The 17537-nt window shown below is 40.3% G+C and overlaps 1 protein-coding gene across 5 annotated transcripts in view; it reads left to right on the top strand.

Moving 5' to 3' along the window:
- Positions 1-347: 347 nt before the first annotated feature.
- Positions 348-17537, top strand: part of PRR16 (proline rich 16) — a 156792-nt gene continuing 139602 nt past the window's right edge. For 4 of the 5 annotated variants that reach the window (XM_090131079.1, XM_090131077.1, XM_090131078.1 and 1 more), the window contains exon 1: positions 361-667. In XM_090131079.1, the coding sequence (XP_089987205.1) occupies positions 506-667 (162 nt within the window). In that variant the 5' untranslated portion in view covers positions 361-505. Of the gene's footprint in view, positions 668-17537 lie in introns of all 5 variants that reach the window. The other variant, XM_090131081.1, reaches the window with a different exon arrangement.

Here is a 17537-nt window from a genome sequence, read left to right as displayed (position 1 = left end):
GCTTCACCGCGGAGCGCTGCTTCGGACAGGCGTTTCTCTTCAGCGGTACCAGAGCGCGCACCCGCGCCCGCCGGTTGATGCAGCGACGCGCACTCCGGGCAGCGATGGGGGAAGGAGCGCCTCTTCCGGAGCAGCCGGCAATCTCTCCCGCTTCGGGAGCACGGCGGGGGTGACGCGGCGGCGGGCGCTCCTCCCCCGCTCCCTCTCCGGACTCGGAGCGGAGCGAGCGGGGCCGGGGCCGGGAGGCGGCGCGGGAGGGGCGAGGCGCAGGCGCGGCGGGTTGCAGCTGAGCCCCGCGCCGCTCCCGGGAGCCGATGGCAGCTGCACAGCGCGGCCGCCCGGCGGAGCGCGGCGCAACGCGGCGCCCCCGGCGAAGCGCGATGCGCGGGCGGGCGGGCGGCGGCGGCGACGGCTGCGGCAGCTCTGGGAAGCGGAGGGACGCGGCCGGGCGACTCGCCTGACCTGCGTACCCCACCATCCTCGCCGCGCCGGGCTGCCCCGAAGGATGTCCGCCCAGTCCAAAGGGACCGCATCCTCTTCCTCGTCGCCGTCCGAGGGGCCGCCGGCTGCCTCCAAAGCGAAGGTGAAGGAGCAGATCAAGATAATCGTGGAGGATTTGGAATTAGTCCTCGGGGACCTGAAAGACGTGGCCAAGGAACTTAAGGAGGTGAGAAGCGCCGGGAACGGAGAGCTTCGTGGCCGGATCCAGGTCTGCCCCCATTCCTGCCCGTGGGCCGGGTGTCCCGCTCCTATCGGGGCTCCGTTGCCGCCTCCACTCCTTCCACCACTTCGGCGCAGTGGTCCCAGCAACTGGTGGCCGGGCTGCGCGCCTGACCGTGTCCCGAGGCGGGGGGCACTGCGTTTGCTTGCGGCGCGCAGCGCTCCGGGACGGGCGGCGTGGCTGGAGCGCGGCGGCGCCGAGGGGTTCGCCCTGCTGTTCGGCGGCCGGGCGGTTCTGTCGGGGCTCCCCACCTCTCGCCCCCTCCGGTGCTGGTGAGGGTTGGGGGTCCCGCAGTCCGGACGCGCGTCCCTTCTCGCCTTGGCGCTGCGACGCGACGAACGGAACCTGCCTACCTGCCTCTCCAAGCTGCTCCGAGGCCAGGCAGGATTGCCCTCACTGTCTTCCTATTGCCGGTGGCGGGTGTCACCTCTGTTCGGTTAATCTGCAGGCGGAGCGCGGTGACTGCGGGAGCTGGGAAATGCTGTAGTTGAAGAAAAACTGTTTGTTTTCTTGATTTTGCAACACAACTGGTCGACAGATGGTTGGATTATGCTCCGAGTTCAAATCCAGGATCTCAGTGCATTGCTCTTTAATCCTGGATTTGACATTTTTAAGAGGCTGTGTCTTTTGCTATCAAATATTAGTTTTCTATTTTAATAACATTGTCAACAAGTTTTATACAACGGGCTTTGGCCATCATAGGCAGTCTGAAATTCACCCAGTGCTTTGTATGAGATTGATGTGTGTATCAACACACTGCTCATGGCTGCTGGGCATCGCACTCACAACTCCAGATTTTAAGAAAACACAATTTCTCTCTTCCTTAAAATGGAACTGTCTGTGCTTCTCTAGCTTTGGTTTGGATATTTTAAAGTGGAAGCAAACGCTGTTTGTAGGACTGCTTTGCAAACGTTCACAGACTGATAGAGCAGACTGGCTCCTGTTGGTGCAGAAGCACATTTTTCAGGACCTGGAAAGGATGTCCTGTGAATGTAAATCATTCTCTGTACAGCATACTCCCAGCTTTCCTCCAGTGAGCAAACAAGATCTCTGCTGGTGGAGGTCATGTGTCGTCATTTACTGTGGTATGTTTTATCTAAGCAAAGGGGTCTGTTCTGTCTGACTGCATTTGTCTGAGAGAATGGGATTTACCTCTGCTTGGTGGGGAAATGGCTTGTGTAGAACTTCTTTTTCCAAACAGAAGTGAAATGTAAAAAAGGAAGTCGTAGGAGAATGATCCTGTAACTCCACTTATGAAGCATGGTGTGTGCGTTGAAAGGTGATAGGATTGCAAAAACATCTTTTTTGAGAGCAAATACATATACATATATTTAAAAAGCGTAGTGAACTCTTGTTCATAATCACACATGAGTTCCTGAGTAATGTTTTGCTTTAAATATCTTATAAAGATGATATTTCTGATACTCTGACAAGTAAGGGTTGATATGCAGTTACCTGCTTTTTTACAACATTATAATTGTGTTAAATATGCTTTGCACGGCATTCATTTTGAAAAGTTGACAGAAGTTTGCCATATGAGCACCTCAGATTATTTGCCTTTTGTAGTAGGGACTAAAATCTGTACAAGGCCTCTTGATGCATCTTTTAATGTGAAAGTGAGATAATTGATCTTATAAATTAATAAGCATGCTTTTTCATGGGTGATGGGATGCACGGGCAGGTGTTTCATTAAAGTATGGAGGACTCTGGTTCAACAGGTCAGTTTTGGTGTATTATGCTCAGAAGTGTATCTGTCAATGTATTGGTCAGTGCTTCCTTCTTGCAGGACCATGCCAGGTGTTCAACTGGGGGATGTAAGTTTGCGCTTCCCCATTTCAGTGCAGATTGTGTTTTTCCAAAAATGTTCTGACTACTCTTTATCTTCGCTGTCTGTTTGCTGCATTCAGGCTTTTGTGCTCCCTTTTCTGTTGTTTCTGTGTTTGTTTGTTTGTTTGTTTTCCCTGCACTGGGTGTATAGCATTCTGAGAACATTTCTGTTTATATCACTCTTATGATAAAAATGATTTACATTCTGCATTAGTGGAAGGTTATGAGGGCTATTTTTCCTTGTCTTTTTTTTTTTTTTTTTTTTTCTCAGATGTGGTAATGTTTACTCATAATACTGAAAATTTGTCACTTATAGAACATTGCTTATTTTTTTTCTCTGTGTCTACCTCCTTGTTACTCCTAATTATCAATAATTTACTTATTACATGGTATTTATTATAGCAGTTTAGGTATTGAGGCAGACTGGATATTTTTTAATAGTATCCTTCAGCATCCCTTTGTAAAACTTTATATTAGAAATACTGTCAAATATTGTTGTTTCCTTGCTTCTAAGTAGAGGTTTTTTAACGGTTTGGCTTATCAGACACATTAAATGCTAAATGCTCTTACATTTAGCTTTCTATTGTTTACTTACATGAATGTTTTTGTGTCTTCCTTTGTTCCAAAGCCTATTTTAATGGATGCTGTAACAGTTTTGTTTGTTTGTTTGTTTGTTTTTATTTAAACAGAGGCAGTCAGTGAGAAATTAGGGAGAAGATGGGCTGTTAAATCCATTTTATATATTTTCTGCAAAAGTACGACAAAACCATGTGTATTAAAACATGCATGTGCACGTGTCTCTTGGAAGCAGAACATCTCCCCATTCTCTCCTTATTTTTGGTCTGTTTAGGTCCAAGGGGAGCACAGAGCCTGGGATTGAAGAAGGGGTGACTGGGAGGCATGTTGGGTATGGTGATCCAAGTGCAGACTTTGAGTTCACCTACGGCCTGTGCTAGGGTGCAGAAGGAAGAGGGTCAACCACTTGTGTCTTCTTGCTAAAAGTGTGTGTACCTGGCTTTGTGCTGGAAGAGGTTACTATTCCAAATGGATTTGAGTAGCCATTATTTGATGAATATTCCAAAGAAAAATCAAAGGAGTGCCAAAAGATTGAGTAACGCTGAATATTTTTTTAGTCCAGGCTATTGCAAAATTAAGTTGTGAAACCTTCCCCAGGGTATTGGATAAAAGACCTTTTTTTCTCTGCAATAGGTTTAGAAAGATGATTGTTACTAAGTGTTACTTTGCAAGTAAAATTTATCCATCAACTATGTCTGTAATGAGGTGATGAGCTCTATGGAAAACTGGAGGACTGTGCTAGTCTGAAGTATTTTGAATGCAGAATATTCAGGGTAGCCCTAGTTGTCTTAACTGACTTGAGAAGCACTGTGCATAGGGGTGTGCTTGTGTACTTGGATGGCAGGGCATGGAAATCCTCATTTTTAAGTCTTCGCTGTTTTCATGTTGTATAATGTCAGACATTTCTGGAGCCTTGTACTTGTTTGTTTACATTAATGAAATATTCCCTAAATAATTTGATAAATACTTCTAATTGTAGTAAAAACTCATCATGCAAAGCTGGAAGTTATGTGTGAAACATTTGCATAGCTTTTAAGTGGCTAAATTTCCACTCTTTTATTAAAGGGAAACAGCTGTGTAGTTATTGACAATGTCTAGGATAATCCAAAATGGAGGTTCAGGAGAAGCAGAAGTCCGAATAGGCATTGCACACGCATCAGTAAATTTCCAGTCTCTCTTAGGCTATCTCCTCAGCTCTAAATCCTTCTAAAATGTCTTGCTGAAGGAATGAATGAATAATCCTCCCTTGCTTAACTGCTGCTTTTATTTGCCATAAATACGTGATATATAAAACTTGAGCATGACTTAACAGACAGTGTTTTCCAAATGATGATGGAACTAACAGATGAAAAACAAAACCAGAAAGACACACAGAGTTTGTTACAGGGTAGATGACCGGTTTCCGTAATCAGGCTAGTCATCATGTTTTTAGGTGTTTGGAGGCATTAGTAATATCCACCTCCTGCAAGATCTGCAGTACTACATCTCATCTATATTGAGCATATTACACTAGTGTTTGCCATTCCTTTCTAGTCTTAGCTGACGATCCAAATGGCAGTAAGGCAGTTCAGGCTGTTGCATGTTTTTTGGGAATCTAGAAAGCTGCAGAGTGTATCCAGCAAGAGGGTTGTCAATAGGACAGTCAATGCTATCCCAGTATCTCTGATGCACAGGCAGAAATATAAGCAGTGTTAAGAAAAAGGTGTTGGGTTCATATTGCAGCATGAAATGGGACAAGTTACCCATAGATAGGGAACATACTGCATAGATGCCTGGGGGCAGGCAGAGTGGTGGAAAAACACTTCAATCCCTTCCTTCTTTTGAGGCTCATCCCTGCTTCATCTCTCCTTTGGGATCTCTACAGTTGTCATAAAATCATAGACTCATAGAATGGCCTGGGTTGAAAAGGACCACAATGATCATCTAGTTTCAAACCCCTGTTATGTGCAGGGTCACCAACCACCAGACCAGGCTGCCCAGAGCCACATCCAGCCTGGCCCTTCCAGGGATGGGGTATCCACAACCTCCTTGGGCAACCTGTTCCAGTGCCTCACCACCCTCTGAATGAGAAACTTCCTCCTACTATCTAACCTAAACCTCTCCTGTCACAGTTTTAAACCATTCCCCCTGGTCCTGTCACTATCCATCCTTGTAAGCAGATGTTTATGTTTTGTCGTGGTGCTACAGCTTCTTTTGCTGGGTAGTGGCAGCTGAAGGCAGGGGTTGTTAAGCGTGTATCTTCCTACTATTAGGAATCCAGAAAATGCCCTTCTTAAATACAGCTTCCGGATGCCAGTACTCTTAAATGTTCCTTTTGGAGTATGCCCTCCTCCAGTAGACACATGCTCTGTATGGGGCAGTATCTATGGGAGACACTGAAGCTCTCTTAGTATTTCATGTCTGTAGCTGGGGTTATGGTCCAGTTCATAGACCAGGACCAAGGCACCTTCTGTCATTTGGCATTGCCTATTCCAAACCTTGCTTATCTTTTCAGCATCAGACTCTTTTTCTGATTTCTCATTGCAGTCTTTGGTGACTCATGCAGCCATGAATCCTACTGGATGTTTACTGTAAGTACAGAGAAAGATTCATTATGTGAAGAAAGCACTGCACACTGCTTTGCTGTGATATGCCCAGGGGTCCATACAGGCCCATAAATACTCACTGCAGGTAAATGAATCATAATTTTCCTTTCTTTTCATTTCTTGTGCTCTGTGAAGCATTTCTGCAGTTACACAAAATACAGGAACACAGGCTTTTTTACATAAGATTCTTTTGTAAATAGTATCAATAAAGTTAATAGCGCTAAAAGGTAACTATATAACTTAAAAAGTGTTTTAAGCTTGCCAGAACCTGGCTAAATGATTTGGCAGTAGGTGAAGTTGCTTTGTGTCTGTAATCAAAGCTACCAATAAGCTATTGTGTAACACAATGAAAGGAATAACCAGCATAAATATAGAGCACTGCTTATTAATATCAAGAGGCTTGACAGAGGGCATGCTGTCAATTTGTGCTAGCTGTTTTGTTTTCCTAAACTCTCATGTCAGCTACTTCGTTCCCTTTATGCAATACTAAGCTCGTGATAGTAATGAGTATTGTGCAACCATGAGCTAAATAGAGCATATATAAATTCAGTTTTCAAATAAAAACAGTATCACAGTGAAAACATGTATCTTTGTGCTGAAATGTGAACCTCACCCAATCTGTGCACTACTACTCACTACAGAAAACAAAAGTAGTAAGGCAGGAAGTCTGGTCTGTTGCAGCCAGGCTTTTGAGACTGACTTCAGTGAGAACAAAAGCAAGTTTTGGGGAAGCAGAATTTAATTTCAGGCTTCTTCATTTTTATTAAAAGTTCAGAATTCAGAGGAATCAGTTGCTGCTATATATATATATATATATATATATATATATATATATATTTATAAGTGTTATGCAAAAATAGTGTTTAGGTTGAGTCATTGACATTTTGCAGACTTTTGCCATTTGCTGCTGAAGATTAAACAATACTTCTGTTCCCATTACTCACATGCTGGAATAAGTTTTGGAACACTCTTCCCACTTCTGAATCAAGAGGTTGGAGCCAAGTTACTGCTTCCAGTCACTTCATACTCAACAAATGTATTCTCCTTGTGGGGGAAGTGGGAGAGAAATGCGCATGTCCTTGAGTTTAAAGAGTACTTTCCCTTGGTGCCTAATTCACAATATCTTTGTGAACTGCATCACTTCTAGTTTTCATCTCATTTAGAAGTGCAGAATGTTGGTGGCTTATAGTTCTCACTGTGCTAGTCCTGTAGTTTGGAAGGAAAGTGTCTCACAAATAACTCATGCATATCATGTTTGGGTGTTGCCATATTGAAATATTCAAGGGGATTATTGTAGTCAGACAGACACAGCAAAGGTGCCTATTTTGCACATGTGCTGCTGTCCTTGTCAAACAACCTGCAGCAGCAGGTCAAGATAATACCAGCTGTCTTATCTGTACGTCAACGGTTTGCAGGCCAGTTAGGCCTAGTTCCATGAATAATGGGGTGTGGGGACCCATAGACCCACACCCCAGGAAAGGGAGAAGGGGGAAAATCGATAGGGAGATGAACCTAAAAACAAAACAGTGGCAATGATCTGAAAAGGAAAATTAATTTACTAAATAAAATACAGAAATGCAAGATAACACGATATAATAGAATATAATTGGAATGAGGCTTATAAATCAAATACGATGAGAGAGAGAGTGTCCAAAACCAAAGGCCTTACTCTAATGCCGAGGGCAAGATTTCTAGGGAGCATGCATTGCAGGCAAGCAGCTAAAGGAAAGAGGAACATCTCATGACTTGTGAGCAGTTTAATCTTTCCCTCTGAACAAAAAATGGAAAGAGAAGAGTGAAAAGTCCTCTGGGATATGTAGTTCTCTTCTGAGAACCAGATATCCAGTCTATGTGACTGGAGCATAACTCTTTAACTCCCAGTGCTCTACATGATGTTAGGGTGTGGAATACCGATAACAAATCCATAGAACCATGACACTGTACCTACATGAGTCTTTGTTTTATTCTGCTACTTGTGAAAGGGGTGAGAAAATCCTGCAGCATCTTTCTGGCTGCTGTGCGCATGTTAGATGATTGGGGTGGGGTAGGTGGGTGGCTGAGCCATTGGTGTTCCTGTTGAGTCTGAAATTACCATACTACAACTGATTGCAGTGGTGACAAGAAATTATAGAAGCAGTACTGGCAGTAGTTGCTTTTGAGGAAATAATAGTATGTTCATATGTCTTTAAAGATTAACAAACTCATCCATCCATTGTTTCACGCAGCATGTGCCGCATCAGTCATGAAGATCGAGGGCACTGGTATTGAATTCCTTCCAGATTTCATTGTAGATTTTTTTCTCAGTAATTTGAAAAATTGTCCAATGTTGAAATGCCTTTCTTTTTTTTTTCTCCTCAAAACTTTTTTGATAGCAATGCAATAATTATCCTAGTCTTTCATCCATGATGGTATTATACTCTTCTCAGCATGGTGTGTCCACAGATCTTTCAGTGAATTGCTCCAAGGTTGAAGCAGAGTAGGACGTCTTTACTTTCACTGTAGTGGTTTTTGTTGTAAGCAAGACAATTTTTATACTTCCTAGAACAATGACAGAATCACTTTAACCAATGATCATTTGGTTAAAGTGAGACTATCTGCACAGGGTTCTAGAACTAATGAGGAGGAAGGTTTGTCCTTTCCAGTGAACTACAGAAAGTGATCTTGAAGTATTATGTTTGAAGTATTAAAGTCATGTTTTGATATCTAATAACGTCTTATACTGTTTTTGTAAATTACTTTATTGGAAAGTGTATTAAAACAGGCAACTTAAGGAAAGACACCCAAACTGAAAACATTAATAAAAATATGTTGAGCTTGCAACTCCATAACAGCTGATTGGTGTGTACTTGTGTCACTCATTGTCCTGCCTGTATACAATTATTATGAAAAATCAAAGTCGGTATGTTTATTTCTTTACTGTGGCATAAGAAAAACAAGGAATAATTCTTTTTTTTTTTGCATGCTTTGTCATTGAGATTCTTCTGTTTTGTTAGAAATGGGTGAAAATAATATGTTCATAGCATTAATTCTCTAATTTCTTATAAGTGTATCTACTAATGGAATAGTAATTGTCCATCTAAAATAATTCAGTCCAGTATTTATTGGAGAGTGTTGATGTTGAAAGAGGACTTCTGGAAATCATCCAAGCCAATCTAGAGACAATTAGAGCAGATTGCTTGGGATCTTTTTTGGTTAACTGTTGAATATTGCCATGAATGGAAACTCTACAACCTCTCCAGGCAACCTGTGCCTGTGTTGAATCACTTTCACAGGAACAGTGTGTTTCAAGGTGTGCCTGTTGCCTGTTCTTTTCTTATTTAGAGGAGGAGTCAGTTTTTGTCTTCTTGCTTCCTCCCATCAGCTGTTTATATACACTGAAATTAGATATTTATATATATTGAAATAAGCCTCAAGTGCTGGATGCACCAGTCTCTTGATCATCTTCCCAGTGTTTCGCTGGACTTGTTTTAGTGAGTTCATATCTGTCTTGTACTCCAAATCTGGTGTCAGATACTCAGACATATATTGAATTAAAGTGATATTTTAACATTAGCTTCCCTTAATAAACATTTCTTAATGTGAAAATATAAAGTAAGGTGATATACATTCTATGTTTCTTCATTTAAATTGCAGTAATAAAAGCTTATTCACTTATCATTGTCTGTGATTTGAATCTGCATTTTACTTACTTTCAAAACCAACAATAAATAACAAATTTGCAGTGGGGGTCCATGTATGAATACAATGGATGCAGATCACCAAGAGATCATCTTCTATGACCAAGTGACCTGCCTGGTGGATGAAGGAAATCTATCTAAACTTTAACAAAGACTTTGCCTCCCACAGTATTCTCCTGGAGAAGCCAGCAGCCCATGACTGGGACAGGTTTATTCTTCACTGAGTAAAAAACCGCCTGTATGTCCGGGCCCAGAGAGTGCTGGTGAATGAAATTAAACCCAACTGGCGGATGGTCTCTAGTGGTGCTCACCCTGGGGTTGGTATTGGGGTTGTCCCTGTTTATTATCTTTATCGATGATCTGAATGAGGGCATTGAGTGCACCCTCAGTAAGTTTGCAGGTTGGTTGGAAGTTGTTGATCTGCTTGAAGGTAGACCCTACAGATGGATCTGGATAGGCTGATTGCTGAGCTGAGGCATCCTGGCTTGTATCAGAAATAGGGTGATCAGAACTAGTGTAGCAGAAGTAGTGTAGCAGAACTAGGGAAGTGATTGTCCCTGGCACTGGTGAGACTTTGAGTACTGTGGTCAGGGCTTATCACTACAAGACATTTGAGGACCTGGAGTGAGTCAAGAAATGGGCCATGAAACTGGTGAAGGGTCTGGAGCACGGATGTTATGGAAAACAGCTGAGAGAACTGGGATTGTTTAGTCTCGAGAAGAGGAGGTCACGGGGGACCTTGTTGCTCTCCACAGTTACTTGAAAGGAGGCTGTAGTGAAGAGATCAACCTCTTCTCCCAGGTAACTAGCAATAGAATGAGAGGGAATGGCCTCAATCTGCACCAGGGGTGATTCAGGTTGGATACTAGGAAAAATTTTTTCTCATGAAGAGTGGTCAAGCACTGGAACAAGCTGCCTAAGTGAAGTGGTGGAGTCACCATTCCTGGAAGTATTCAAGAAACATGGATCTGTGGCACTGAGGTATATGGTTTAATGTGGTTTAGTGGGCTGAGGGTTGGACTTGATTTTATTCATCTTTTTGAACTTTAATGATTCTGTTATTCCATATATATGTATATACATATGGTTGCTGTATATATCATTGGGCAGTTGTGAAAGGAAGTAAGGGCTGCAGCTCTTACAAGAATACCAATCTGTCACATCTTTATATGAAACTATTCCCCACCTTCAGATTAAATTGTCCTGGAAAACCCAATGTAATTACTCAGATGATGTGAACCATTCAGGTTATTTTTGTCCCTCTTCTCCAGCTTCTGCATATGTGAATTTTTGCTTTGATTTCTCAAATTCTGTGCATCATACTAGTCCTTCCATTTTCACAGAACTCTTCCTTTTCTTTAACTAGCCCCTTTTCTCTTTTCCATCGTTGCAGTTTCTGGTGTTGTTGCAACTTCTGCCCTTTATCCATGTCACTCTAACATGTCATATCAAAATGACATGTTAGTCCTTTAGAGGCAGGACGTGACACATGTGGGCTGTCAAAAATGAGCATGCTTGCCTGTCTGTTCTTGAAAACAGGCTCAGGAATATCAAAATCCTAATGTTGGTCTTAAAAATTTCAGGTGACTCTTTGGCATACTAACATATTGGTTCTCCTCATGCATCCTTTGCATGCTAGTAGGAGATTATCTTGTGCAGGACCTCAGAGTGGTTTTAGTCCTACTTTTTTCTCAATTTCCAGTAAAGTAGAGCAACAGAAAGCTCCATTGTTAGATTGTTATTGCAAGCAAAAAACTTCTAATTTGAACTGAATGGTAGTCTTCTCAGCTAATATTGTTTTCCAGCTTTCTAGTTCAGCATACAGAATATTTAAAATTCACTACATCCTTCTTCAAAACACTGTGGTGCTATTTTGTGTAATACATGATTTTCAGTTTCCAACTAGAATATGGTTTTGATGTTTTTCCTGGTAGTTTCAGAGGCAATTTGACTGGGCTAAGTTTACATGAGCTTATACTCTGCTGTAGTGCTACTGAGCTTTATCCGTAATGCTATCTGTACCACTGGTACAGTCAAGTCTCATTGGACTTGGATTTCTTGAAGGACAATCATTTTATGGAAAGTTAGGGGTTTATTGAAGCAATGGCATTTGGATAAAGAAATGTCCTGCATATGATCATGGAGTCTGGTAGCTTGTATTTATTTAGTGTAGGAAACTATACAAACTTATTTACCTTAGCCAATGAAGTAATTTCTGTTTCTTGAAATCCAAGTGCAGATGGTACAGTGGACCTATAAGGCTTACAGAAAATTGGTACTTTGACCAGACTGGGAGTCTGGATTGGACCAGACTAGGTTGAGGCAAAAGAATGAGGAATTTGGGATTATTAATTCTTGTTTTTACCTGCTGACAAGTAGTTTGGATTCACTTAGTTTTCAGGTAGTTCTTATACAATCCCATCTATTAACAAATTTAATAAATTTTTTTATGGTTGGGTTGCAAGTACTTCAAATCATGTGAAAATACATCAGTAAATAGTTTCATTAGCTATTAGAAATCTAAAAGAATAATCTTTTGTGGTGTGATACTGTGTAACCATCAAGGTATTTGTCTGAGCTGTGATGTTAACTTAGCTTGATTAGTGTAATAGAAAATAAAGTGTAAAAGAAAAGTGTATGAGCCAATACAGCTGCACAAAGGAAAACAAAAATAAACTTCACAGCAAAAATTACACATGCAAAAAACCCCAAGCTGTATTATTACACAGAGCAATCTTTAAGTAGAATTGGATGGATACTTTGTACAGCAAAAGCAGAGTACTTAGGTGCTGAGGAGGTTAAGCTAGAAAAAAAGCTATGCAAAGTGCACTGTGAGAGCTTTTTACTTAAAACCGACTGTACATACAGTGGTTTTTGTTTTTTTTTTCAGGTTATATTGAGGAACTTTTTTTTTCACTGTCCCTAAGGTGGTCTATATTGAGTGAAGTTAATTTGGTGTTAATAGAGCTGTGCCTCCTAATATTAACTGAGTCACTAGCCTTTAGTCCTTAAGTAGTGCCAGTCATTCTGGGGGTTTCCAAGTGTATGTGTGAGAAGCTGGTGTTTGATTCAAGGGTTCAGAATGTTCTTTATGTCAGGAGAAGGTAAAAACCATAGTACTTGTAAGGATAGTAATCCATAAGTATTGCAAGGTTACAAGTCTTTTATCTAAGGCTGAAATTCTTCATTCACCAAGGAATTTTGGTGTAAGACTGATTAAAATTAGACACAGATAGTAATTTTACATTTACATGCTGGGTAGCAGATGGAACGTCTTTCAAAATCTTCAAAAAAATCAGTCCTTTAAAATTTAAAAAGGCCTTAAAAGGTCTTCTGGTTTCTTCTGTTGACTAGTATCAGTTGCGAGATTCTAAGTCTTGCGTATAGAAACCTAATGGTAAACCTGCATCTTAAGAATGGCTACAGTGTACCATTTTTACGAGATACGTACTTATCTAATATCTTGAATCTTTAAGTTTCTTAAAAATAATAAGAAAAATAAGAAAGAATACTACTTTTTTAATACTTCAACAGAATATGTAGCATATATGGAAGGTTATTTCCTCCATAATTTGTTCGTCTGCTGCAAACCTACAACTGCATTAGAGTAAGAATTATTCCAGAGACTGATTGTTTAACAGACGTTAGACAGGGAAGAGTGCTAACAACAAAAGCTAATAAATAACCCCTTGGAAAAATTCTTTCTTCAGGAAAATTATGAACAACCCTCTTGATACTTTGTGCTTTGAGGTCAGGTGTAATTATAATAAACTTACGGATTTTGCCTTTTTAAAAAATATTTTTGAAGATCTTGTGGTTCATTTGGTAAACATGAAGCATGCTTCTGTTTAGTTTTCACCACTTCTGACAGTAACTTCTTTTGGTATGGTATTAATATCATAGTACTTTGTGACAGCTTCTCAAATGATTTTGATTTCTTTTATAGCTACCCCTTGTAAAAGTGGCAAGGCTTATAGGGAATTTGCAGTGAGACTTAATGTTCTAAAAATCAAATTCTTATTTTAATACCTAGTTGGTTCTTACAGGCAAAATACTTCTCCCAGGTTCGCACTTGGGAGAAGTACTTCAATAATTCAGTACTTCGATACCTCAGTACTTCAATGCTTCAGTAGTTCAATACTTCTCAATTTATTTAATTGATGTAAAACAAGTCATCATTGTTATCAGTGTGAATTACAGACTTGATATGCTTTCCTTCTATGTATGATTTCTTAGGCATAAAAAGCATTTTATTGGAATGCTAATTTATTCCAATTACATCTTGATCAAATGGAAATAACCATTAGATTTTATAGTAACTAAATGTCTTAAATGTCTGTTTCCAATAGACTTATTTGCTAACTGGGTTTCTGTTGAGTAACTACAGTATAGAAAATGCCATAAAGTAATTGTTCTTGGAAGAACTTTGTTTTATTCTTTGCATGTAGCATGGGGACAAGACCTTATTAGCATCTTACTTTCCTCTAAAATAGATTAGTAGCTAATGTGTGACCTTTAAAGTTTTCTTCCAATGAAGATGATGTTTTTGGAGTCTGCAATGCAATACAGATTTAGGAAGCACAGAACAACATTTTTTGTGAACTTGAACTATTTAATCTGGATAAAAATTCTTAACTAGGCAAACAAAGAATGACAATAAAATTTTGTTAAAATTTTGGTAATAGTAAAATAAAAATAAAAGGAGATTTATAACAAAATCCTTTCTCTTTGGCTGTGCCCTTTTGTTTATTTCTGCTTCTGATTATTGTGTTGCATTTGACATTCCTGTTTGATAGAGTGCACCCTATTGCATTCCTATAAACCAAGTGCACCCTCAGGACACCTGCAGATGACACCAAACTGTGATCCAGTAAGCCAACTGTACCCTCGGCTGCATTAAAATAAATGTGGCCAGCAGGGCGAAGGAGGTGATCCTGCCCCTCTACTCTGCACTGGTGAGACCTCACCTGGAGTACTGCATGAGGAGTCCTCAGTACAGAAGAGGCATGGAGCTGCTGGAGCATGTTCAGAGGAGGGCCACAGAAATAATCCCAGGGATGGAACACCTCTCCTATGAGGACAGGCTGAGAGAGCTGGGGCTGTGCAGCCTGGAGAAGAGAAGACTGTGAGGTGACCTGAGAACTGCCTCTCAGTATGTAAACGATGGTGAAGCACTGGCACAGGTTGTCCAGGGTTGTGGTTGATGCACCATCCCTGACATTCAAGGTCAGCCTGGACTGGGCTCTGAGCATCCTGCTCATTGGATGGAGGTTGGACTAGATGACCTTTTTGAAGTGCCTTCCAATTCAAACAATTCTATGATTCTATGTGTATGAGAAATTATCATACACAGAGCACTGTGGTATTCTGTTTCAACTATTTACAAAACTTTTCTTTTTTGAGCTGAGCATGTGTTATATATAGTTTTCTCTGTTCATGCATGCATCCTCTGGTGAAGTGGCTGCAGATAATACACAAGGTGTTTTTCTAAAGAAAGTCCTTTTCTAAGGCAGCACATCCTGCCTCTGTCTCCACAGAAAGAGATTTTTCTGAAAGAATGATTGTTTTTAAGGACATCAGATAGAACAAATTATCTTAGTTATTTCTGTACCATATCTGAGGGATAACGAGACTGTAAAAGCTCCATAGAGAGTCACAGGCTAAGTGGAAGTATTTGCAAGACAAGCTGTGTGGTCTGCTGAATCATTGTGTTATGCATGTTATTGGAAGAGAAATTGCACTCTGCACATTTTTGGGAAAGAAATTTTGAAAGTGGGTGGTCCACTTCCCAAATGAGAAGGCTAACATTGCTTTAAGTTCAGCAAGATTTTAACTTGTTCTCTTCTATTCTTTTCTATATTCTCTTCTCTTACGTTTTGCAGTGTTATTCTACAAATATGTCTGAATGCACATTGATGCAGTATTATCAGTTTGATTTGCAGACTGCTTTTGGGGCTCTGCAGCTTGTGCTTGCTTTGCTTACCAAGATTTATTCCTGCACATGTGTAGTGAAAATTACCATACCTACAAAGAGTAGGAATAAGAATTATTTGTGACTTTTGTTCCTTCTTTGTCCAAGTGTCTGAGATGCTTGAACTGCTGAGCTAGAATGAAGGACTCATAAAATGTAGAAATAATGAAAGGCAGAAAAGAGAGGTATGCTGACAGTGAAGAAGGTAGATGAGAGAAAAAAAAGGCATTGCTTGACTGTTTTTTTCCAGTTAGAATGGTGAGATGAAGTTGGAGCCATAAACTCAGTTTATAATATTATCTAAAGTGTTATGACTTTCCATGGTGTTCTATTTTTTTTTCAAGAGCAATCTCTGAATATAGGATCATTCTGTTGCAGGCAGATCACAAAGTATTTCTTAACATTTATCTAACTCCATTTTAAGTAAATCAATGTAGTTTGCTCTGAAATTAAGGTCCTCAATTTTTTTTTCTATGGAAACTGCAACAGATACAAAGAGCACAATAATGCTATTTGATAAAGCAAATTGCCAGCTACAAAGCACTGTTTTTCAACACCATCACCTGCAGTAACTGCATTTTCACCTGCCTGCATGCCACACTCCTGAAAATCTGCACCAGTGGAGATATTCACTATTTGACAGCAGCAGCAGCATCTCAGACAGATGGAAGTCAGAAGACGACAAATTCCAATTAAACAGTGGGTGTGGTTGGACGGTGAGCCAACATTGGCAATGTGCCCCATGACCTTCATACTGGTACAGGCCTGGTGTTACCGTGTTGCAGGAGAAAACTTTTCTTCTCTGTTCTGGCACTGGAAGCTGGAGCCTTCAGCTTAGACAGCGTCTCAGTGCAGTGGTCAGAGTTGATGATTTGTGTGGGCTCCAGGGAATCTAAAAGGGTCACCCCTTTTCTATCGCAAAAGACAGTGCACATCACTTTACAAGCTGAGAACTACATCTTGTCTGAGACTCTCTTTGTTTCATAATGTGACAGCTATTCATGGCCTACTGGAACATGGCTTGTCTTTCACATCTCCATCACCTCTGCTGAAATGCACCACCCACTGTGCTCATCTCAACAGTTCAGTCACCAGGAATCCATGAGTGGGTGCCATCTTTTCCACATAGAGAAATTCAGTTCCAAACTTTTGTTTTGCATGCACTTCCATGTCAGACTCCATTCTGTCAGACTACCCCTCTGCTGCTATCTGTCACATGGCAACAACATGGAATGATATATCAGCTGAAGATTCAATCTGTACTGCCATACCACCAGCACCCACACCTGATGTGGGCTAACATAATAAAACTGGAGGGCATTACTTTTGGAGCAGCCCTTGTAGGTTTTTTTTTTTTTCTTATTACTCTTCCCATTGGAAGATTATTTTATAAAAATTAATGTAACACCTAGTAATCTTTTTTTTTTTTTTTTTTCCTTCTGCTTTATCTTTTTTTTTTCATACTCCTTTTTTTTTTTTTTTTTTTTTTTTTTCCTGGCATCAGTATTCATCAGAGATAGTTCTTGAATATCTCTTCTTCTGCATGAATTTATTCTTTGTACATCAATATACATCAATAATATGGATTAGATTTGTTTATCAATTTAGACTCTTCGTTCCTTTGAGGAAATAAAACCTTCCTATCCCTCTTTTGATTGAAAATAGTCATTCTTATCTTTCATATATTTTAGGTCTACATTTTCTGGCTGTCTTCTGAGAACTTGATTATTTTGCAAAACCATATTTCAAAAGATCTTTTCCTTTTTTTCTATGTTATCATATTGTAAAGGAAACAAAAGCTGCTTACATCAGTTACATTCTCCTTTTGCTTTAAAACAGAGTGATGCTCCTATTTAATTAATGTTAGGTACTCTGGCCTAGTTTGTCTTATGGCAGGTATGTATTTCCTTCAACAGAGGATAGAACTGTCTTACTGTTTCTTGTCTTTCTTGACTAGAAAATGTTAGGTTTCATCTATTAAGAAATTATGGCTAGAGTAACACCCTGGCCGACTTGGGATGTTATCTCCTGCAGATTATTTTCTCTCCTCTTTCCTGTCAGTAGACTTATGGTAATGTTCTTCAAACTCTGAGGAATGTTATACTAAGATAAAAGGAAGAGGGCTAGTAGGTTAAGCTAGTGATTTAAGTGCAAGGAAGTAACATTAAATGTTTGTCTTT

The sequence above is a fragment of the Phasianus colchicus genome, chromosome Z (genome assembly GCF_987193195.1).
Source record: "Phasianus colchicus chromosome Z, bPhaCol1.hap1.1, whole genome shotgun sequence".
Classification (NCBI taxonomy): domain Eukaryota; kingdom Metazoa; phylum Chordata; class Aves; order Galliformes; family Phasianidae; genus Phasianus; species Phasianus colchicus.
Note: the sequence above shows the minus strand (reverse complement) of the source record. Positions and strands in the feature narration are given on the sequence as shown.